Source organism: Arvicanthis niloticus, chromosome 7, assembly GCF_011762505.2.
Source record: "Arvicanthis niloticus isolate mArvNil1 chromosome 7, mArvNil1.pat.X, whole genome shotgun sequence".
NCBI classification, from domain to species: Eukaryota; Metazoa; Chordata; class Mammalia; order Rodentia; family Muridae; genus Arvicanthis; species Arvicanthis niloticus.
Window position 1 is genome coordinate 76,339,933 of NC_047664.1, and position 24,065 is coordinate 76,363,997.

General features: G+C 43.7%; 1 protein-coding gene across 2 annotated transcripts in view; it reads left to right on the forward strand.

Annotated features, from left to right (window-relative positions):
- The window catches only part of Kit (KIT proto-oncogene, receptor tyrosine kinase), an 80,331-nt gene that overhangs the window by 21,414 nt on the left and 34,852 nt on the right, over window positions 1-24,065 (forward strand). For both annotated transcript variants that reach the window (XM_076938662.1, XM_034509300.2), the window contains exons 2-5: window positions 12,868-13,137; window positions 15,311-15,592; window positions 16,842-16,978; window positions 21,382-21,556. In XM_076938662.1, the coding sequence (XP_076794777.1) occupies window positions 12,868-13,137; window positions 15,311-15,592; window positions 16,842-16,978; window positions 21,382-21,556 (864 nt within the window). The remainder of the gene's footprint in view (window positions 1-12,867; window positions 13,138-15,310; window positions 15,593-16,841; window positions 16,979-21,381; window positions 21,557-24,065) is intronic.

Sequence of the window (24,065 nt, forward strand, 5' to 3'; positions counted from 1 at the left end):
CTTCCACCCCCACTCCTGCCCTTCCACCCCCACTCTTACCCTTCTACTCCCACCCCTACCCTTCCACCCCCAACCCTACCCTTCCACCCCCACCTCCCAATCCTGAGAACTTCAGGCTACAACTGCTAACTTTCCTTTTTTTTTTTTTTTTTTTTTTTTTTTTTTAAGATTTATTTATTTTTTTATTTATATGAGAACACTGTAGCTGTCTTCAGACATACCAGAAGAGGGCATCAGATCCCATTATAGATGGTTGTGAGCCACCATGTGGTTGCTGGGGTTTAAACTCAGGACCTCTGGAAGAACAGTCAGTGCTCTTAACCGCTGAGCCATCTCTCCAGCCCTCAGCCCTGATCCTTGCTTTTTTTTTTTTTTTTTTTTCCTTCTCCTGGGGATAAGCACATGCAGGCCACCCAGGCTGAGCCTCTGCCCTTGACCAGAGACTATTTTCCTTCCTTCTGGTAAGGCCTTCCACCAAGAAGGGTGCTTTGAATTCCTCAGGGAGCCCCTTAAATTCTGCAATTTCTACACAGGCTCACTGTCTTCCTAGAAATCTCCAGCACCTACAAAACAGATTCTCCTCTTTGGCAAGGTAACAGGAAGGAGCAGAGATGGGCTCACCAAATGGCTCTTCGGGGATTCACCCGGGCCTGTTATCCAGGGCGCCAGTGCTCTGTCGCCCTGGAATAGAAGTCTCTGTGGTAGAACAGTTAACAACTGCCTCTGTCCTTTCCTCTAGCAACTGCCTCAGATCAGATTTCTTGTGGGAAACATGACTGCTTTAGTCCCCACTTCTGTAAGATGACATCTTGACAGTAGAAACAGAAGGGAATTTTCCTGTTTGCAAGTTGTGTGGGAAAAGGGAAGGTACAATTTTCCTTATTTGACAGGTTCCTTAAAAGTAGACTTTAGAGTATATTTCTGAGTAAAATGTATTGACTTACCCATTATGAAGAAAATTAGCATATTCATCTAGCTTAGTCAAGTATAATTAATGCGAAGCATCTTTCAAAACTAGAAAGTCAGAGAGGCCTCTCTCCAAAGTGTTGATCACAGTTGAAAATGCCTCAGGGAAACCATCCAAATGTCAGCATAAGTAGGAAAAAAAAAAAAAAAAGCATGGCCCAAACGTACACTGGAGCATTAGTCAGCCTTGAATAGGGATGGGGTTCTGACTCGATACAGCGTAAAACGGGTCTCTGTGACACTCCAAGGGAAACGTGTAAGTCACCCAAGGACAAATAGTGTATTTGAACTCTTACTCAAGGTACCTAGAATGCCAAATTGGAAGAGATAGCAAACGGTCTCGGGAGACAGGAGTGTAGGTGGGCGGGGAAGACAGAACCCTGTGGACATGACCCGTGATGATAACTGCCCACTGCACAGCCTCGTGAATGCACTTACTATACCTCTCAGCTGCATACTTACAAATGGTTAAAGTGGTAATTAAATATTACGCACATTTTATCTAATACATTTCTGAAATGCCCCAATTGCCATATGCGTGTACATATGTATGCGTATGTGTGCACACACACACATGAATGTGTGAAAATGTTAATCATTTCTTACCTAATGTCTCATTCGACACCATTAGAACTTGATGCTGTAGGAAAGCCTAGGGTCTCCAAAGCTTTATTTGCAGCCTTTTTTTTTTTTTTTTTCCTTTTTTTTTTTTTGGCTGTCACCATTACCACCTCACATCCCCTCCTGGGCCTGCAGAAGTGGCATTTAGCAGAATTCTAAGACTCCTGAGAGAACATGGCATGCTGGGAGGGAACACCATATCCACACCCACAGGCTATGCCTGACACAGTAAAGACACTCCTGACCGGATCTGTGGCCGGCACCTTCTTATATCCCTGCAGGCCCTGTGTACGCTGTGCAGCCAGGGAGGCTGCTGGGAGCAGGGATATGCTGAGTTGTCTGTGCCCTGGAGTCTGACTGTCCTGCTCTGTAGTGTGGCTGAGCTGACCCTTGCCTCTCTTCTTGACCTGTCTCCTGCTTTGTTCTCGGTGTTCTTTAAGTTGAGGAAGTTAATGTTGAAAGGAGTGGGCAGACAGCCCCTAACACTGTCCCAGCCAATGGCCGCACAATGGTGGCTGGGTCCTTGTTCTGGTGTTTATTAGAGACCATTCCTTAGTGTTTCTTATCTGGTTCACATTTCAGTAAGTGCTTTTCAGAAATCAAAACACGGAAAGCTACATATTTACAGCAGGAGCTGTGCTGGATGATGGGGGAAAACCCAGTGGAAATGAGAAAGTTCCTCCCCTCAGCTCTGTGATGGAGCCACATATATTGTCCATGTCAAACCCAGGGCTTGCCTCATTCCCCAAAGGCCAGGTTTATTATGGCTGGGAGAGCTTCCTCTCATTGGGCATCTTTGAGCCAGGGTCAGGGGTAGTTGTTTCCTCAGACACTCAGTTGGATTTTTCTTAGGATGAGTGAGCAGGGACTATTTTAAAGGAAATATTTTTCTGGGAAAACCTGTACTTCTGGTAATTGTGTCTGGAAGAAGTTCTGAAAAGCAATTAGTTAAGAAGAATCCTCATTGGGCATGTTGGACCAGGAATTACTGACCTGATAGCATCTAGTTATGCCACAGGGATTTGAGGACCTTCTGTGTCCAGCCTCAAATCTTTAAGGAGAACCCTTTATCTTTACCCCTTATGTTCTAAGTATTTTATTATGGGTCCTGGACTTTTCAAAAATGTTTAGATTATATCATATTTATCTTTAATTTTTATATATTTATTTCCTTTGTATGTATGTGTAAGGGCGTGTATGTATGTGTAAGGGCCATGACACATGTGTATGAAGGTCAGAGGCTAACTTTAAAGAGTCGGTTATTTCCTTCTCTCTTGTGGATCCCAGGACTGAATTCAGATCAGGCTTGCCACAAAATGCCTTAGCTGCTGGGCAGACTTGCTAGCCCCTGGCAGTTTAGGCAGGCACCATAAGAGCAGTGATCTAAGTTTCCTGTAGTGGTGAAAGCTTAGAGATGAGCTCTCAACTAGCCCAGCTGAGCCAGGAGTTTGTTGAGGTTCAGGGATGACCTTGAATTCCTGACACTAGTCAGGCTTTTTTTTTTTAAAACAAAACAAAACAAGAGGGCCTGGGATTACAGGCCCAGGTACCCCACCGCAGTATAGGAGGTACTCCGGAGTTGAAGCCAGGGCCTTTGGTGTCCGAAGTAGACTCTAACCACTGATCTACATCCCCAGCAGGTCCTGAACTCTCACATCCCTTGGAACTTTTGGGCTTTAATTCTTGAGTGAGGAGACTTTTGTCTGTAGAATTCAGACCATCTGTGTGTCTGTCTCCACCTGGTGCAGCCCCCCCCTCCCCCGCCTTTGCTAATTGCTGTAAAAACAAATACAGGCAGTTATGGGTTTTATTTAAAATGTACAAATATTAAATCACAGTCAAACCAAACTTTTCACATTTTCTCCCCGTCCTTCAATCAGCACGTATAGCTGTGCTTGACAGCCAGATTGTAAAGCCCTCCGAGTCCTTTTCAGTCCCTTAGCAGAGGCAGAACATGACATCTCTTTGATCTTGGGTATGCTTTTCAAAAGGCACAGGCAGCCTGGGGGCATCTTCTTTGCCACCAGACAGCATGTTTAAGATTTTGGGGTGGGGGGTGGGGCGCACCCCACTAAGACGAGAGAGCTCTGAGGGGCTCCTACAAGGACTCTGAGAGAAGTTTTTAACAGCAGAGTGAGGTTGTCCAGGGGTATGGGGGTGGGGCACAAAAGCCAGGAGCTGGGTGCAGCCTGGCCCTCCTTAGTGCTGTTGCTCAAGAGACAGAGGTGGGAGATCACCTCAGCTCAAGCATTGGAGATCAGCCTGAGCAACATAGCAAGATTTTATCTAAAAGATTAAAACAATGAGTAACAAACCCCCCAAAGCAGAGAAGCAGAAGCACACGCTACAGGAAAGGTGTGACCCGTGGAGATGATTTATTAGCCCTGGGCCTGTCCAGTTGGTTAAAGCAGAAACTGCAGAAGCACTGAGTTCCTGCTCCCAGCAGCAGAGGCAGGAAGGGCTCAAGGTGCAGGTGGGTACAGCTGGCTGAAGTCCCCATGCAGGAGAGCAGGTAGGAGGGGGATGGAGAGGGTAGCCTCCCACCCCTGGCTTGCTTGGGCACCCCTGTTTGCTTGGGGGCTTTCTTCTCTGGCACTGGGGAGCCATGCTTCTTCCAAGATCCCTGAGATTCCCCTCATCCCTGCCTCTTACACAGTGCAACTGACCGCAGACTTGTCCTCATAACTTCTATGAAACCTGGGCAAATCAGCCAGGCCTCATTCCCTGCTGGTATTTCTCCATTTGGACTCCTCTGTCGGGCCAAGCAGAGAGCCTCATCTCCCTTCTGCCACAGATATATTGTTCTCAAAAGACTGGTTCCAAAATATGAGAGGCTTAACATAGAGTGTCACCCTGACTTCGGTGTTCTTGAGCCAGTATGGGCTCCTGTCCTCCTGGACCACATGCAGCATCTGGGAGCCACTCCTAGCTGCTCCTGGTTTGTCACCTCCATCCATAAGAAATGTGGAAGATCTTCAGTCTCCTTCCTCCTTCAGTGACCTTGTCCTTGATAGCTCTGGTCTTTGTAATCTACCACCCTGCACCCCCAGTGATTTCACAGATACCCCAAGTACCACCACATTGGGCTAGTAAGAATATGAGTGTGTCCCTGGCCCTCACTTCTGTCCTCTGATCTCTAGGACCTAGCCAACACACTGGTCCAAATGTCTCTAAGTCTATTTTCCTTCTAATCACTTGGCATCTGCAATGTCCCATCACAGAGGCCTAAAACACGAGTGTTGCCTTGTTTCTTTACTGTCCAGGGCCAGCTCGCCTGGAGTCCCCTTATGCACTTCAAATTACACATCTCAGGTGGCTGTCCTACAGACTGCTCATCTCTCACCAGCCTTTAGCAGGCTAGGCTCTTCCTTGTTTCTCAGCTGACTTTGTTCTAGTCCTGCTCTCTCAGGGCAGGCTCCCTCCTGTGGAGAAGCTGGCCCTGGGCTGGCCCCATCCTAACTAACCTCCAGCTGACACTCACTGCTGTTCTTCTGGGGCTTCTATTCTCATCCCACCCACAGCCTGGCCATACGCTTTGTCCAACTTGACCTCTGAACCCCAGGACCCCCTTTCTGATCTCTGCCGACACTCCATCCGTTTCTCAGATCAGCTCACTTTAATGTAGATATTCCTTAAGTTACAACAGTAGGAATGCTGATTAAAAAAAAAAAAAAAACCCAACCCTTATAAGTTATAATAAATGTATTTAATTAATACGCTCATCCTGTCAGACATCCTAGCTTAGCTGAACCTGAGACTCAGAACTGTTAGCCCGCAATTAGGCCAAACAAACTGAGCCCTTGTAAGAAAGTGCCCTAAAACTCCAAGCCCAGTTTTCAGTGAGGATTGCTTCTTCATGCTCCCAAGGTGAAGAGCCAGAGATAGCCCCTTTGCCAGTACTGGCTTCATTGATGTCTGGCTGTGAGCCTCTCTCCTGCTGGGTGGGTTGTGGGTCTTGTGCTCTTGGCCCTCGGCACTCCTGGAGCTAAATGGAGGGGCTGAAGTCCTGTTGGTCTGTGGAGACACAGCTTACACTTGTTGTATCAATTACCAACACGCCGACTTTATTCCGGTGACTTTCTCCCTCTCCTTTGGCTCTCTTCTGCCAACAGGCTGGTCTTGAGGCCCACCTTGACAGACACCTCCATAGGAGATGCTTTTAAAAACACCCTACAAAGATACCTTGTTGTTTTGTGAGTTTTGAAACCGACTTCAAGCGGCTGCATTTCTATTGCTTGAAACATCCAGTTGGCTCATTAATCCAACGGACTATGCACAAACTCAAAATATCACATCTCTAAATGCTAAACAGAAATTTGCATTAAACAAAGGGGTTGTTTGCAGGGCCTGTGGCCTAGGAGACAGCAGAGTTTGTTTACCTATGTGAACAATGACCTATGTGACCTTGGTGATGAATTCTGCCAGTACTGTATCTTTGTACTGCTGAATTAAATATTACCCGGAAAGTCCTTTGGAGATCTCAGAGTGTTGTGTGCTCACACCTGACCAGGAAGAAACTTTGAAAAGGCAGGTAGTCCTAGAAGTTTGGGCATAAAGTAGTTTACTTTATTTCAAAGAGCATGTCACCCTAAGTACATTTGATTTTACCTTTTAGTGTACAATATGTAAAACAACAGGAAAGGATAACATTCTTTGCCACCACGGATAGCAAACACACTCTCTGTGGTGGGGTGTAGGATGGTGTTCTCAGTTGCTGGCCCATCTCCGAGATGTGTCTTCTCATCCCCTACCTCTCCCTGCCGTTGATTGAGCACAGTCTGCATTCCCGGTCTCTAAGATGCTGACTATGCTGGAGACTTGAGAGTGCACTGCCGAGGGATGCTACAGGCCCAGCCCCTCACAGGAGTAGTTTACCCTGATTCCCTGACACCATCTACTTTGAGAAGAGGCTCTTCCTCAAACATATGGGCAGATTCCCCAGACGCTGGTATCATGACCCTTTCCTCTGGAACCTTTCTTGGTCCTTCTGGGAAACACAATAGCTGTTTCCTTCATTAGTGCAACGCAGTGCTCCCTCCCTCCACTGTCTTTATTTCATTCCTGTTTTCTGTCTTCTGTACAAGGCTCCGGGTACCTCAGCAGCACCATGTTTTAGTTATGGGATAGAATCTTGCTGAAGGGATTGGCTTCTGCATAGCAGCATGCAGACAGTTCTAGACCCTCTGTGACCTGGCTTCCCTTAGTGTGTGGGTGGCCCAGAGTCTTCCTACCCCTGGAGTGGTTTGAGGGCCCTTATGACATTCGCTGAGCCATTCCTCACTGCCCCCAGCTTAGTTCTATTCCCAGTGTCCTCTTTGGAAGGTCTCCAGGGTGTTGTGGGCAATTACCAGGATCCTTCCATCTTGGTTCTTACCTGCTCTATTCCTATGGGACTGTAAAAGTATGTCAGGCACAAAATGGCACTCAGGCCATCAGACTTTCTTTTTACTATAAATTGTAACTAAGCACAGGAACTGAGGAACATTTGAGCTACAAGGTCTGGAGGCTCTGTCTTCTCTTGGCCTACTTCTCTAAAACTAGACTACGTGAGTTTCCTTCCCAGCCATTACTTTATCTGGTTCCTTATATTTACCTCCAACTGGAGGAAAGACTTTGAAATGACTTCCCTACTTTTAACTCCATCTAGGGGTTAAAAAAAATCCAGGCTTTGCAGGGATGGTCCTTTTGAAAAAATATGGCTCTGGAAGTCAAAATTAACAGAAGCCAACCACTACTGCAGGGGCTGGGGAACAGCAGGCTTAGCTAGCCAGTCTGGAAGGATTTCTAGTTGGGACTCAGTTTTGTTAATTGATACATTGTAACAAACACAGGTATTGTCATAGATAGTTTTTTTTTTTTTTTTTTTTTTTTTTTTTTAAAGGCAAGTTGCCATACAACCTACTGTATCTTCAATAGAGAGCCAAATTCTTTTCTTTGAGATTTGGTTGCTTTTGTGTTTCAGAGAAGTTCTCAGAGGTATTCTGAGCAGCCATTCTTGCTGTGCAGGCTCCATCCATCAAATGCAAGCTCTGTGGATTATAATTCAGTTTCTTCCCCAGAAGTTCTCCTCAGACATGCTGAATACAGGCTGCAAATTGGAGCTCTCCTCTAATCTTAATCTAATCTAAATGTTTCACCCACATTAAATCCAACAGCAGATCTCCCGGTGAGGCACCCTTACAGTTATTGTTAGTCATGAGCTGCCTTCTGCTGTTTCTCTCTGTGTGTTTTCATAGCACGTAGCTCATACATGTAACTGATATATGATATGCTATCTGTATGCATCCTAGACAGGTTTGGGGATACGGTCAGATGACTCTGGAAGTGGGAGAAGTAAGTCACTCTGGAATACAGGTTTCTGGAGCTCCAGCTCCTGTGGTGTCAGCATGAGCTTCTAGGTCCTTCAGCTTAGAGTTAAAAGGGCTCTTTCAACAATGGTTTGCTTCAGACAATGAGGAATTCAGTTCTGCCCCCCCATTGTTTTTAATGACACAATTTAAGCCACACTGGGGGCCACACAAGAGTGAAGCCAGGGCCTGCTGGAGAAGGCTTAGGTGGTTCTTGTCCAGGATTTTTGTTTGTTTTATTTTAACTTTAGGTTTTTTGTTTGTTGTTTGTTGGCTTCTTTGAAACAGGGTTTTTCTGTGTAGCCCTGGCTGTCTTGAAACTCATTCTGTAGACCAAGCTGGCCTCACACTCAGAGATCTGCCTGCCTTTGCCCCCTGAGTGCTGGGATTAAAGGCGTGCACCACCATGCCTGGCTTAATTTTAGCTTAGTTTATTTATTTATTTATTTATTTATTTAACGATGGTACAATATACTCAACATGGAATGTGCTAACCTAAAGTATCTAGTTCAGCAGTGATAAGAGGGTACATAGTGTGGGACAGTCCCCTTCCCCTCTCATTTCCAGGACCTCTTTCTCCTGCCAGAGTTGCCCTGTGTAAATGGGCTTCTATTCTCCCCCACCTCCAGCCCCTAAACTGCCATGCTTCTTTCTGATTCTGAATTGCCCACCCCAGGTATTTCGCGTAAGGAAGGTTGTATATATTTATTGGTGTCTTTTCGTGTTGTAGCATGTTAGTACTGTATTCTTTTTTTTTTTTTTTTTTTTACAGCTTACTAATATTTCATTGCATTAACACCCAACATGTGTTCTTCCTCTGTCTGTAGACATTTGTGTTTTTTCTTCCTCTGGACTCCATTGAATAATGTTTTTAAAAAATGCTGCTGGGGTATGTTTGAGTCCTTGCCTTGAGCTGACCTGATCTTGGATAAATTTTACACGGATTCTAGGGAAGACGCTACGGGTATGAGAAGAGGCTCTGAGCGGAGAATGTGTTGACGTTTCTTTTGCACTGGTGCTAGGGATTTTCATAGTTGTCTACTTATGTGCCTGCTCTGTCAAGGGACTGTCGTTTTTGTTTGTTTTGTTTTGGCGAGCAAGAACCCGCACTCAGCAAGGCTTGTAAGTTCTTCCTGGAGAGCAGCTGTGTTTGCCATCTGACCCTCCCTCCCCGTTAGATTCTGTCTCTAGGGTGCTGAGTTTTATCATATGTCATTTTCTTTTGGTTCATTAATTAACATGTTCAGGGACAAGAAAAGAAATCTTAACTACTATCCATAGCCACACATAACTAAGGAAGTCCATTTAGCGATACAAAAATCTTGGTGGAGACAAAAGACAGCCAGAGAAACTAATGTTTGAAAGCTTGCTGAAATGAGTATCAGGTATGCACATCAAAATGTGTATTTCAGAGAAGTCTCATAGCTCAGCTGAAATAGTGAGGAGTGAAATTGTGTGGGTGGGAGATTGGGGGTGGGGAGGTGGGGTCGGGGAGGTGGGGGGTGGGGCGTGTATATGCACATACAGCCCTGTGCATGCAGGTCAGAGGAGGGCCTCAGGTGTTTCCTTTGCTGGTTATCGCCCCTCTCTCCTGAGACATGATCTTTCACTGACCTAGAGCCTGATGTCTGGACTAGGCCAGCCAGCCGGAGCGGGAGCACCTGGCATCTGCCTGTCTCTGCTTGCCAGGCTGGAGTTACAGCGGCATGCTTTCATGCTTGGCTTTTTATGTGGTACTATTAGGCTCTCAGGCATGTTCCACAAGCCCCCCTATCCCTGACATCCCTATAATCCTGGAGTATCTTTCTGAGAGACAGTCTAAACCTGAATCTTTGTCCTCGTCATCATCATCATCATCATCATCATCATCATCATCACCATCATCATCACCATCATCATCACCATTATTTGGTGAGGCCATGATAACAACATTGAAGATAGTTTAGAAACAAGACAATAAATATTACCTTCACTGGTATTCCTAATAAAACCTTTTTATTTTATAGTGTGTATGAAGATTGAGCTTGTAAGTCATTTTTGAAACTAAAAACCCTGAGTATGTCCAGTGGCAATTATTTTTAAATTTCACCAAAAGACAGAAGGCGTCAGATTAAGTTTGCTGTCAGCGTCCCGAGAGTATTCTGTATTCATTGGAACTAGTTAGTCTGTCCTTCCATCTGTCCATCCTTTCTCTCTGATTTTCAATGAGGGTTTACATTGTTGGAATATAAGGAACTGAGACAGTAGCACTGCCATTTTTACTTTTATATGCTTCCTAGGCCTCTGGAAACAGTCTTTTCTGCTCCACGTCCATAAAGCAGGACAGGCCACTGAGATGTGGAGCCTGGTAGCCCAGGCTGGCTCTGTCACCCTACAGCATCTCCCTGGTTGCTGGTGCTTAGTGACCTTTGATGGCTATGATCCCTGCCATTATTGTCTTGGGTGGCGTCTTCTGCTCTAGGGTGACCCTTCCTTGACTGTGGTTGCAGTCCAGGTGAGCTGTTGGTTGGATTTAAACAGGGATTGAAGCTGTTTGTGCATACATGGCCTGCAGAAGACAATTTGAGCCTTTCTTTACAGTGCCTTCCTTCTGTTCCTGTCTATGGGCCCTCCTCCTCCTGTCTGCACACGTGAGCTCCCCTGCAGGCCTTACTTTGAGGCCTTCTTTGCTTGTAGGTTTTTTGTCCTCCATCTCCTGCCGTAAGGAGGCCCCACACTTGAAGCTGCCTGCTCTGGAACAAGGAGACGTTTCCACTCTGTGAAATTGTGCCTTAGACTCCCAGGAGTCTGTGTGTGTGTGTGTGTGTGTGTGTGTGTCTGTGTGTCTGTGTGTGTCTGTGTGTGTCTGTGTGTCTGTGTGTCTGTGTAGGGGGGGTGGAGGGAGGAGGGGGAGAGAGAGCGAGAGCGAGAGAGAGAGAGAGAGAGAGAGAGAGAGAGCGAGAGAGAGAGAGAGAGAGAGAGAGAGAGAGTGTTTGTGTGAGTGGAGAGAGAGTTGTTGTTGTTTGAAACAGTGTCCCACTAGTCTCAAATTCATAGACCTCTGACTGCCCCTACCTCTTAAGTGCTGGGATTAAAGGTGTGTGCCACTAGCCCTGGCCAGATCCAATCTTTCTGTAACCATCTTAGAGGACTTGTTTCTTGTCTGTCGTCTCACTGTGTGGTATCTGCCTCAATTTTACCTGCCTTCTTTCTGGAACTTTCTAATGCGTGGTCTTGCCTCATTCCTTTGCTTTTCCCTCCCTCCCTCCCTCCCTCCCTCCCTCCCTCCCTCCCTCCCTCCCTCCCTTTCTTCCTCCCTCCCTTTCTCCCTCCCTTCCAGTGATTTAAAAACAACAACAAAATCAGTCTCTTCATGGCTTCTTACCTGCTTTTGGCTGGTAGAACCCTTGTTTTTGGGGGAGGTCCATCCTGAAGTCATTCCTGACCAGTGAACGTTTTGCAAATTGGCCCACACTTATGCTGAGGTGTGGGGGCTCTGGATGGTCTGCCTTGTTCATTGCCTTACCTAACGTGCGTCCCCTGAACTGTTTTCCAGCCAGGTGCCTCACACACGAGCTTTCTGGGGGACTGTTTTTCTTGCTGTCTAGTTCTCGGCAGTCTTGTCCTCCCCCTCATCTGACAAGACCAAGGTCCAGCCCACCTCTCCTTCTTCAGTCTAAACTTCTAGCTGTAGTACTTGAGCAGAGTCTTTGCAAACATTTTATTTATTATCGCCGTGTGCTTGTGTTCATAGATGTATCTTCAGAGGTCAGAGGGTAACTTTTAGGAGTTGGTTCTCTCGCTGGACTTACAGTTCAGACGGCCAGATTTGCCTGACAGTGCTTTTTACCCTGGCTGCTGGCACAGAGCATTCTTTCTTTAACTCTGAAATATATGTAAAGAACGTATGTCACACCAATGTGGACTCTCCGGGCATTAGGTTGGTCAGACTGGAAGCCAGCATATGTGGTAAACAGTCTCAGGGTCTAATCTCAATGGAGCATCGTCATTTTTCCCCATAACATTTAGAGATATGTAGATATTATATCTGTGAACATTGTCCTACAAGGAGTATTGTATGAAAATAGATGAATTCCAAAGCTTGAAGAAAATCAAAAAGATCTTCTGTCATGTACATTCTTTTTAATGTACTTTTTCAGTTATGTACACACATATGCTATATACATATATACACATATACACTATATATAATATATATAATATAATTTATATAGTTTATATAATTTATATAATTTATATGTTATATATAATTTATATAGTTCATATAAATTTATATAATTTATATGTGTATATAATTTATATAGCATATGCATATATAAATTATATAATGTATGCATATAGTGTATATAATTTATATAGTATATGCATATATAATTTATATGATGTATGCATATAGTGTATATAGTGTAATATATATGTATACACACACACACACGCACACATATGTATGTGTGTGTATATATACTGCTATCCTGCCTACTGCTCTCCTGTCTGAGTAGAGTTTGGGACTCGGTTACTTGAGCGAGGGTGACTTACCAGTGCTACACCACTAAGGAACACATCATTTGTCTCATTTTTGTTTCTGGTTTCCACTGTGTAAGACATTGCTGTGATTTTTTTTTAAGGTGAATATTTTTGTAGCAACACCACGAAGACAGATTATCATCATTGGGCATGGTTGACCCAAAGAAAGCTATGTGTCCAGCTTGGCAGCTCGTACACCAAGTATGACCCGTAGGACTAATTGAAGGTTGCAGAAAATAACTTTATAGATGAATTTAAACTTTAGACAGAATTCCCTTTGCAGCCACAAATAGCAGGGCTATTTTTATTGTAGCGTCGTACACAGTTGAGATGGAACTCAATATTAGAAGAAATGCTTTATTTCGCCAAGACAGCTCACACTCAACACAGTCCTTGTTTTTCTTGGCAGGAACTTCTCAGCCATCTGCGAGTCCAGGGGAGCCATCTCCACCATCCATCCAGCCAGCGCAATCAGAGTTAATAGTTGAGGCTGGCGACACCCTCAGGCTGACATGCGTTGATCCCGCCTTTGTCAAATGGACTTTCGAGATCTTCGATGAAGTGATTGAGAGTAAACACAATGAATGGGTTCAGGAAAAAGCCGAGGCCACTCAAACAGGCAAATACACATGCATCAACAGCAGTGGCCTCAGGAGATCCATTTACGTGTTTGTTAGAGGTAAATGCTTGGTTTTCCATGTAGCTGTGCTGGAGAGTGTTCGATACCCTGTTCTTTTTAAGTGTCATTTTAAGTGACACGGAGGTGACCAAACCACAGGCAGATTTTTTTTTCAAGAACTATTTAGCTGTCCTCAGATCAGATCCCATTACAGATGATTGTAATCCACTATGTGTTTGCTGGGAATTGAACTCAGGACCTCCGAAGAGCAGGCAGTGCTCTTAACCTCTGAGCCATCTCTCCAGCCTCGAAAAGGCAGAATTTTGCTGGCTGATTTAAGGAGGCCTAACATACATTTTTTTCTTCGCCAGCTTCCCCTTGGCTTTGAGTGTGACCCCAGCCGGGGGTCTCCAAGGCCAGAGCTGGATTACAATCTGGTTAACCCATTTGTCCTGGTCCTCAGAGTCAACCCTGAGAATAAATTAGGCCCTTTGGGGAAACTATATTTAAATGCCTTGAGATACTAAATATTCCCACTTAGTAAAAACACTTCAGGGAGCCCAAGGCCTCAAAAGGCCCGAACAGACTAGCACTTCAAAAGACTTGGCCCACTCTTAGGGACTAAATTCCAGAAAACAACTCAGACAACTAGGCATCCCTTGTCAGTCATAAGCTTGTTCGGAGTTGGTTCTTTTCAGCAATTATAGCCTCTCAGAAAACAAAAGACAAAGAGATGTGACAGTTGGATCCTACACCTCATTTTCTAGACACATTCAGCAATTTGTAGATGTGTGTTTGCTATCATGTCAAGAACCTGCAGGGCGGTATCCTTTGGGTGATGTAAAACAAAGCTAATGTCAGTCTAAGAGACAAATGAGAAGACAGGAAATGGCCATCCTGGTTGTAGCACCAGTTGTATTGGGACTGAGTCTGTCATTTATAGCATGCTGGCAGCTCTGTGAGTCTGCTGTGGATGTTTTCTTGTTCCTGGGAGGTGTGCTGCCTAGGGCCTCCGCTTCTCATTGTGGTCCTCAGATAAGATGAGCAGTCTCCCTCAGGGGATTGTTAGGGAAACACAATTATACAAATCTTAGCATGCTCAAACAGGGGTTAATAAAGCTGATCGCCGTGAAATTGACTGTGCCTCTGCCTGCTTTATCAGTTGTCCTTCTGTAAGTGGGCAGCTGAGGAGACGTTTAGCTTCAGGGTTCAGCTGCGGGGACTGTTGGGCCCACCCGCAAGCCGCTGGTGACATTGGGGAAGACATTTTGTAATTTCCAGGCGGTAATGACAGTACCCTTCGGCTTCAGGGTAAGCTGTGTAGTAGACTCTTGCAGGTCTGAGGAGGTTGCTGAATCAGCCAGGGCAGTCAGCTCACACCCTTTCTTCACATTTAGACCCTTAACTTGCATGTGCCACTGAGAGGAAAGAAGTGATACCTTCGGGAGGCTCCTACACCCTGGTGACTGAGAAAGTATAGATAGAAAATCAACTGCAGCTTCTGATGGTTTTTTGTTTGTTTGTTTGTCTTTTTCTTAAATTAAAGGATAAAACAAATATATTTCAGTGGTAACAGATTCTGTTTGTGTGTGTATAACATTTGATTTCCAGGTGGAGAGGATAAATTGAAAACAGAATTTCAGAGGGCTGAGATGATAGCTTGTCAGTCAAGCGAGTGCTTGCCTATAAGCATGAGGACCTGCGTTTGAGCCTCAGTACTCACATAGAAAGCTAGTGTGTTGGAAGCCATCGGGCAAGCTCAGCCTTTAGGGCAAGCTCAGCCTTTAAGAGCACTTGCTGCTTTTACAGAGGACCCAGTTTGGTTCCCAGCACCCACACTGGGCAGCTCACAACCACTTAGAACTCCAGCTCCAGGAGATCTGACGCCCACTTCCAGTCTTAGGTCCGCACGCTCATGGTCTATGTATGGATAAGCTAGCACAGACTCATATGTGTAAATTAAAATAACAAACTTTGAAATCCACTGTTATTGAACCTTGTAATCTTTTAAGTCTTTTAAACATGTTTTCAGGGAGCAGGTTGTGGTGTTGCATGCCTTTAATCACAGCTGAGGAGGGTGGATCTCTGAGTTAGAGGCCAGCCTGGTCTACAAGCAAGTTCCAGACTAGCCAGGGCTGGCATAATGAGACCCTGTCTAAACTAACAAACTAACTAACAAAGTGTTTTCAGTGTCTTCACATCCAGCAAGATGGCTTTTTGTTCTGCATCACAGATCCTGCTGTACTTTTCCTGGTTGGCCTTCCCTTGTTTGGCAAAGAAGACAGCGACGCGCTGGTCCGCTGCCCTCTGACAGACCCACAGGTGTCCAGTTATTCCCTCATTGAGTGTGATGGGAAATCTCTCCCTACGGACCTGACATTTGTCCCAAACCCCAAGGCTGGCATCACCATCAAAAACGTGAAGCGAGCCTACCATAAGCTGTGTGTCCGGTGTGTTGCCCAGCGTGAGGGTGTATGGATTCGGTCTGAGAAGTTCACCCTCAAAGTGAGGGCAGGTATGGCTTCTTTCTTACATACATCCTGTGGGCGATGGAGACCCTACTCATGGGGCTGATTTCTCTCTTCCACTCAGCCTAGGGCATCAGGACACAGCTACTAGTAAGATCACCACTTTCCAGGTAATGGCAGACATTTGTGAATTCTTCCAGAGTGACAGGTCCACGGCTGTTGCTAGCTAAGATGGTCATTAAACCTGCTGGTTTAGGGCATCCCAAAGTGACATCCTTGCCACAAGTGTCCCTACTCAATAAGAAGATTTAATTTGAGGATGTTAGTCTACAAGGGGTTTATGCTTTAATTTGGGTGGACATGTTACCTGATTTTTATTTTATTTATTTATTTATTTATTTATTTTTTACTGTAGCTGATTGGTTCCCAAGCCATTCAAGCTCTGGGAAAGAACGTGCCTACAACCCATGGAACTTGTTACCATGGCATCACCCTGAACCTTCTAGTAGCCAGGAGAGATAAACTAGGCTTTATAGATGAGGTTATCTAATTCAGCATCACTTTGGGATTCGACTGATGAGGAGAATTTTTAATCTGCTTTTGAAAAACGGTACTCATTAAAAGGAAGGAAATTTTAAATTATTTAAAACCTGGAGTTTTCCGAAGTAAGCAAGGTGTGATTGTATAATCTATGGGAAAGGTACGCATTTGGCTAAGGGAATATTATTAGCTGTAGGCTAGGTCCTCCAGAAATCATCAAGGGCAAAGATTAAGTCTGCTTTATCAGACTTCCACTGGAGGGCAAAGCCAGAAGTACTTATGCTCTCCCACTGGGCACTCCTGTCCTTTTTGTTTAGCATGAATGAGCTTACTTAGGATGAATGACTTCATAGGTCTATGTTTAGATATGCAAACGCTACAGATCAGTTAGTATTGTGCTTTGTATTTTATTTAAGGATGTATAACACAAGCTGTGCACAGAAAGCAAGGTTGGGTCTGGAGAGTTGGCTCAGAAGTTAAGGAGTGCTCGCTGCTTGCTCTTAACAGATCAGCTCAGATCCCAGCTCTGCCCTTGGGTGGCCTGTATCGGGCAATAACTCCAGCCCCAGGGTATTCTACACCCTCCGCTTGGCTTTCTCAGACACCCACACATGGCATACACATGCAAAGATACACACTAATAGATAAAACTAAAATAATTTTTAAAAAGAAAAAAGTGCATAAAAAATAAGGCAAGTTAAAATTCACACTATAATAGAAGGTCTGACTTCAGGGTCTTATTTCTTTTTATTCTAGCCATCAAGGCTATCCCAGTTGTGTCTGTGCCCCAAAGAAGCCATCTCCTTAAAGAAGGGGACACATTTACGGTGATATGCACCATAAAAGATGTGTCTACTTCTGTGAGCTCCATGTGGATAAAGATGACCCCTCAGGTAAGTTCTGTTTAATTCTTATCATGTGCTGTGGTCTCTGTGTGCCTGATTTTACAGGTTCTCTACAAAACTTGCCCGGGGTGACTCTGCTGGTAGGTATAGCTGTTGGCAACTAACTGGCTGAGAGTATGTTCACATGCTGTCTAAATATGTATATTGTATACATGTTTATTATTAGCAATAGATAAATAAATGCTACATTGTTACTATATTTTGAGAAAAGAAAGGGCATCCATCTTAGGTCATTACTTATTGCTGTTTTTTTTTTTTTTTTTTTTTTATGACTTTAGTAAAGAAAGTAAACAAAACAAAATAGATGAATAATTGTATATTATTCAGATAATATATACTTCAGGTAAAACTATTGTCTGCTTTGGCCAGATGACAGAAAGAGTCATCAACACAGTTCCCCCCTCTTCTAGTGAAGAATAACTGCCATCACGAATGGCCCGCAAAGCTCTTCTGAACCCACAGAGTGGTCGCATCATCTGGGGTATGGGGTTCTCTTTGTGCAGCTTGGATTTCCCCCTTTGAGGCTGGTTACCTGAGATTAAATTGCTAATGGCTTTCTGTTTGCTTTTGTTGGTATTAATAAAATGGTTATCTTTAATGTGAAGCACTTGGCCGTGTTTATGTTCTCATTCAGTTGACAAATGTGTATTGAATGCCTACTGTACATCAGACACTGCTGGACATGTCTTAAATAAACTTTAGCCAAAGCCTTCCTTCCCCCATCTCTTTTTCTTTCAGTGCGAAGGCTTGAACCCAAAGGCCTTTCTTATGCCTGTGAGGCAAGGACACTGCCTGACTGATTTTAGACAGTTGTATTTGGATATTCCTTTTGGTTTCAAATATTCAATAACAAGATTTTAAAACTCTTAATTTTCCCAATATTTTCCACTAAAATTCCTACTGACTGAGTTTTTCTTCTACTTTTATATAATTTTAGTGAGACAATTGCCTAGCCATCAGCAGTTCCTCTTTCTTTTACATGTTAGGGATGTGAAACGGAAAAAAAGAAATACATGTATTTTACCTCTTCCTTCTCCTCTTGGCCAGTGTTCAACATTGGCAATTTCATGCCTGCATACAGGGTACTGTGTGAAACGCATAACCATGGTGATCCGAGTAATGATGGTATTTGTACAGATCTTGATGGATGATAACTTGCTTCGTCTACAGAGCCTGCCACTGGCCTGGAGATTGTATCGTACTGGAGATTCGTTCTTTCAAACCAATACCTCTGAGAAACAAGATTTGGTTTTCAGACCATCTAATGTAATACAAATAATAGCTTCTGTATGGATTTTGGGCTAACCTTACAGAGCACAATCCCATATTAATTGGCTTTATATAATCCTTGATTTCAGATGAGAGAACAATTTAGACTGTGTGTGTGTATTTGAGCCTGTGTATACTTGAAAATTAGCCCTTTTAAGATGAGAAATTCAATTTGCCCCAGGCGGTTTTGTTCTGAGCCATGTTTCCCAGGAGCCTCACATGCCATTCCCAATTAACCCACTGGCAAGGGTAGCTAAGTCTTTAGTGTTAGGAGCTCTTTGGGGAGATCCCAGTATGTGCCTCCAAGGGTTAAAGAAAAACCAAATCATGTGCAGACAGCATGCGATGTGTGACTTGCAGATGGGACTCCTGGCCCTCTGCCAGGGTTCACCATGAATCTTTTATTGATCCTTTGGTATAATTTGGAATGCTGTTAGCACTATCAGATTATTTAAAAAATCCATAATGTTTGATCTTGACCATTTAGAGGAAGCTTCGCTCATGAGGAATTGAGGCTGCAATGAGATGTTCAGAGTTGTTGCGATTATTTGTTCAGGCATAAAAGTCTTGGGGTTTATACGGTGTTTGTTCATCTTGGCCAGCTTTCCTAATGCTTCTGAACACTAAGCTTTCTATTGGCTTTCAATGCAGAGCTTGGCAGTATGCTAAATTAAGAGCTTTGACTTTGGGTGTTAGCTAGCACATCATTTTTGACCAAGCTATTTTGTTCTGCACTGACCATCTCAGACCTTGTGCTTAGCACCCTTTTGGAGACTCTCTGACCCTAGGAAGAGTGGTGTTCCATCTGTTCTTGATCACCGTGGCCTTGGCACAGAAGGCAGAAACAGCAGCCTAAAAGCCAGCATGAGGGTATCACTCATTTTGGTTTATCCTAGGATATAGTGATTCTGATCCTATCCACTGAAATGGCAGCTTTCTATCACTAGAAACACCTAGAAGGGATGGCTCGGTCTCTGCTGAGAACCATATTAGAAAGGCATGGAAATTCCTATTTTGTTAGTCACACCTTTTAGGAACAAAGGCCAGGGGCAGGTGTGTCTTTGACTCGATCAAGTTCTCCCAGCCAAACAGATTTTCTTCTCTTTAATAAATCTTGGGTCATCAACTTTTATGTATGCTAATTTTAATGTAACAGGATCCCAAATACTGTGGGCTGGACGTGACATTAGCTTCATTACAGGGCCAGTGCTTTGCTTGCATGAGGCCTTCAGTTCCCAGCCCTGAAGAAAAATTCTTAAGCTATAATTATACGAGGGGAAAAAAAAAAAAAAAGAAACGGATTGTCTATGTTTGTAGCTGGCCATGCTGTATACATAATAGAAATATGTGAGCTGCGCTGGCCATTGAAGATTTTCTGATAGGCACATTCCAGAAATAAGTGATTTTTAATGTCATATTTGACCCAGTAATATGAAATATCATTTCCTACTAAAATTTACATGAGTTATTAATAATGTATTCTGCGTCTTCTAACTCAGAATCTAGAATATATTTTATGTGGAATCACAACTGCAGCATTTGAAGTACTCCATGGTCGCAAGTGGCTAGTCCTTATTAATGGCAGGTAGCCCGCACGTTTTCCACGAGTCTCTTGTCTTTTTCCCATGTGCGTGCATTACCACATGGCTGAAGCTTTAAGACTGATGCTTTGCTTTTGATAGGTTCCCACTGTTGTAGCCCAAGCTGGTCTTGAACCTGTAGCCATCTGTTTGCCTCAGCTCCCAGGTGTTGGCATTATAGATGTGAGCTGTCTTAAGCGATGTCAGCATTTCTCTTATTTCCTACCCAGACATGACATAACCTTTACTGTGGAATTTAACCAATGGATATTTGTGTCATTCCAAGTGTCACTGAAGTCAGTATCAGGGAACTTTTGTCTTGTTGTGAGCCTTAGACACAGGTGATCTGAGGACCTTAGCATCCTGCCAAGCTCCTTTCGGGCAGTGTTTCTCTTTCAGCGCTCACCTCTGGCCTAACACTGCCGGGGCAATGTAGCCATAGTGAGCCATCACCCGTTGTCTTTGCCAGGCATCAGCTCTTGCTTGCTTGCTTGCTTGCTTGCTTGCTTTATTTGATACTGTTGTTTTCTCCATTGTAATGGGAATGTGTGCAGATGACATCAGATTTGGAAGATGCAGAATGCAGAGTTAAGACTTCTTCAAATCTCTTTAGTGGAGTTGCTGATATTAAAGTTTTCCCATGGTACTTCTTGCACAAGCATCTCTCCATGTCTGGTCTGCAGACAGATCACAAGAGTAATTCCCTAAGGCCAGAGCTACAGTCCTTTCTGGTGAGCCTGCTCAAACACTTTGTGATGTGGTCTTGTAGACGTCCTGTGCCTTATCCCTCGAGTCATTAAGAAAATTCTATTGGGTTGAAAACTATGGTGGTGAATGTCAAGTGAGTTGTACATAATGCTGCTTCTAATTTTATTTTTTTTTTAAGATACTAAATGCTAATAAAAAGGTTGTATGTTTTCTTTCGGTTGTTAGATTCACACATGGAAAAGGGGAAAGGGGGGTAGTCAGGCTGGGGTATCTTGGTTGATAGAGTGCTTGCCTGGCATGCATGAAACCCTGGGTCCAAAGCACAGCACATCATAAACTGGGCTTGATGAGGACATAAGCCTGTGATCCCTGCACTCAGGTGGAGGGAGGCAGGTGGGGCAGAGGTTCAAGGTCATTCTTGGCTACATAGGGAATTAGAAGCAATCCTGGTCTACATGGAGATCTTATCTCAAAGGGGAAAAGGAAACATAAAGGAAATGTTAATTTGACATACATGTGCTGACTCATTATGACATATCGGTATTCTATAATATTTCTTCTGTGGTGATGCTGAAAATCTAATACCGCAGAGAACTTGGAATGGAATTTTCTGTATTTTCCAATCATTCATAATGACTATCTTTCAATATAATCCTGTGATATGAAGGGTCCCAGTGACAGGCTTGTCACGACGCTTTATTATTCCCCCTCAGCAGTGTATAATGAATGCTAATATGGAGAAGTTAATTGCTGCTATTTTTAATTTAGGAAAGATCCTGAATATAAATTATATGGTAATCTTTGATATTTTTTTTTCTCCTCCCCTTCTGAAAGCCTCAGATCCAAGCCCAGGTAAAGCACAATAGCTGGCATGTGGGTGACTTCAATTACGAACGCCAAGAGACTCTGACTATCAGCTCGGCAAGGGTTAACGATTCTGGAGTGTTCATGTGTTATGCCAATAATACTTTTGGATCAGCAAATGTCACAACAACCTTGAAAGTAGTAGGTAAATATCTCTATGGGAATGTATAAATTACGGGCAATAGTGAAAGGAGAAATTACTAGATAGTTTCCTTTTTATGCAAATGGGATTCTAAGAACCAATTCTTAGAATTTATTATCACCGAATGAATGAATGAATGAATATTATCCCCAGAGCTTCTTGGCAGCAGAACACAAAACCAGATCCTACCAGTTTACCCCAAAGACAGAAGAGAACTGTCACTGAAGTTCAGATTTGTCACTCTGTGTGCCCACCTTCCCCTCCCCTCTCAAGCAGAGCATATACTGACTTTCCCTCACTTTGTAGCCCTCTTTACAAAGGTTCGAGTTTTGCAATGGTCTGAGTTTTGCAATGACCAGAGATTTTTCTTTGCCAGGCCTCAGAGATGTCTAAAGCACAGAGCCCGGGCTACCTCTCTGTTTCTGGAACGTGTTGTTTGTCGGCTGTTGGCTTTAGTCCCTTTGTGGGCTGTGCTGAGTTGGGGTTCTCCAGTCTGTTTGTTCTTCTTCATCTCTGTTCTGTAGCTCTCAAGTTCAATGGGCTCTCACCATCAGGAGAGCTACACTGAGCCTCAGAGAAGGGTCCTCAGGGTCTCCTCTGCCCCCAGGTTTACCACATATGCTCTGTATAGTAGTAGGTGTAGCTTTAGTCTTCTGGATGCAAGAAAGTCCACAAGTATTTATTTTTTGAGGCAGCTACTTAAAGAGAAACCGAGTGTAGAGTCTTCCTGTTATTTTTGATTTATCCAAACCAATAATGGTTTTCCCCAAAACATTTCATTCATAGGTTTTTGGTTGGCTGGTTTGGTTTTTGTCTTCTGGATGTTGTTTGATTTTACCTAATTTTTTTTTTCTGTTTTGTTTTTGTTTTTGCTTTCTGTCTTTGTTGTAATTAACATGTAAGCCTTTTTAATGCAACCATTTTCTTGGTGCTTGCCTTTGATAACACCCATGCAGAGTGGTGAAGCTCATCTTTGTAAGCGGTGATAAAGCAATGCACTGTTTGCTTGCGCCCTGCTCTTCTGTCCACCCAGGATTCCAGTAATTTATGGAACAGAGCTCTGTGATGTTTTTTTTTTTTTTTTTTCTCCTGTAGTAACATCATAAAAATTTGGTGCTTCTGCCCAAGTTCTAATGGAAAGTCTCTCAACAGATGAACACAGAGAAGACACTTCGCTTGTAATTATAGAGTCATCACACACAAAGTGTGCTCCTCTGTCCCCAACTGTGATCGTGAGCCATTTATTAATTTGAATAGAAGGCTATGCTTTTAAAATATTAAACTCCATAAGCACTAATTTGCTAAGTTGATTAGGGAGCATGTTGATATACCCTCTTCAGCTCCAGAAAGCAATTAGGAAGGATGTTTGGAGCACATTGTTGTATGTAATCGGATTTTAAAAATCCATTCATCAGTTTCCAAGAATTAGAAATGTGTGACTGGAAAGCTCTGTGGCTGTGAAATCCGAATCTGGTTCTGTCGTGGGTCAAGAGTGGGTTGTGGTGGGACAGGAGCAGGAAGAGACAAAGAAAGGCCAATTCCGTAGGGACTAGGAGTCGGGTTCAGATCCAACATGGCATAGGTGAGAGAATGAGACTTGTGGACCACTTGTGTGTGTGTGTGTGTGAGAGAGAGAGAGAGAGTGAGAGAGTGAGAGAGAGAACAGATAGAATCTGACCTGGTTTTAGGTTAGGGGCTTTTCTACTTCTCTTTCTAATGTACCCCAGCTTTTCTCTGTATTTCTTCAACAGAACAACCTCCAGCCGCCACAACATTGGGGACGAGACAGATTTTATGGGAGTGTCAGGCAATAGAGTTTTAAAATCTGATTGAAAGCTAATGTACCTCTATTTTTTTTAATGCAGAAGCACTTGAAAAAGAACTTTGTTATAACAATTTTGTTAGCGTTCCTTTTTTTTTTTTTATTACAGTATTTAGAGTCTTAATCCTTCTTACATTACAGAAATGTAAGGCTTTGTCCCACTATGTAACATAAACCCTCCTGTGTTGTCAGCCTTCTGTTTTATGTCGAAACACCTGACATGCTAACGGTTTAAAGGAGGGAAGGTTCACTTTGGCTCGTGTTCTAAGTCTGTGGACTTGAGGCAGTTCTGGAACATCATGGTAAGAGCAGGCGGCAGAAGAGAGATGTTCATCTATGGCAGCCAGGAAGGGCCAGACACAGGATAGGCATACCCCTAGTGACCCATTCCCTTAGATAGCACCCCCACAATGGACATCATTGATGAACTTAGAACCCTGGTGATCCAGTCCCTTCCTACAAGTCCATTCACTAGCAACCAAACCTCTAACATGGGGGTTATTCTTCATAGTCAAATCAGAACACCTGTATTGGCAAGGTAAGACTACAGAAACCTCAAGACTACTGACATATTTTTTTAAAATATACATAGTTTATTTTTATTTTATACTCATTGGTGTTTTGCCTGCATATATATCTGTGTGAGTATGTCAGAAACCCTGGAACTGTGGACTTACAGACAGGTATGAG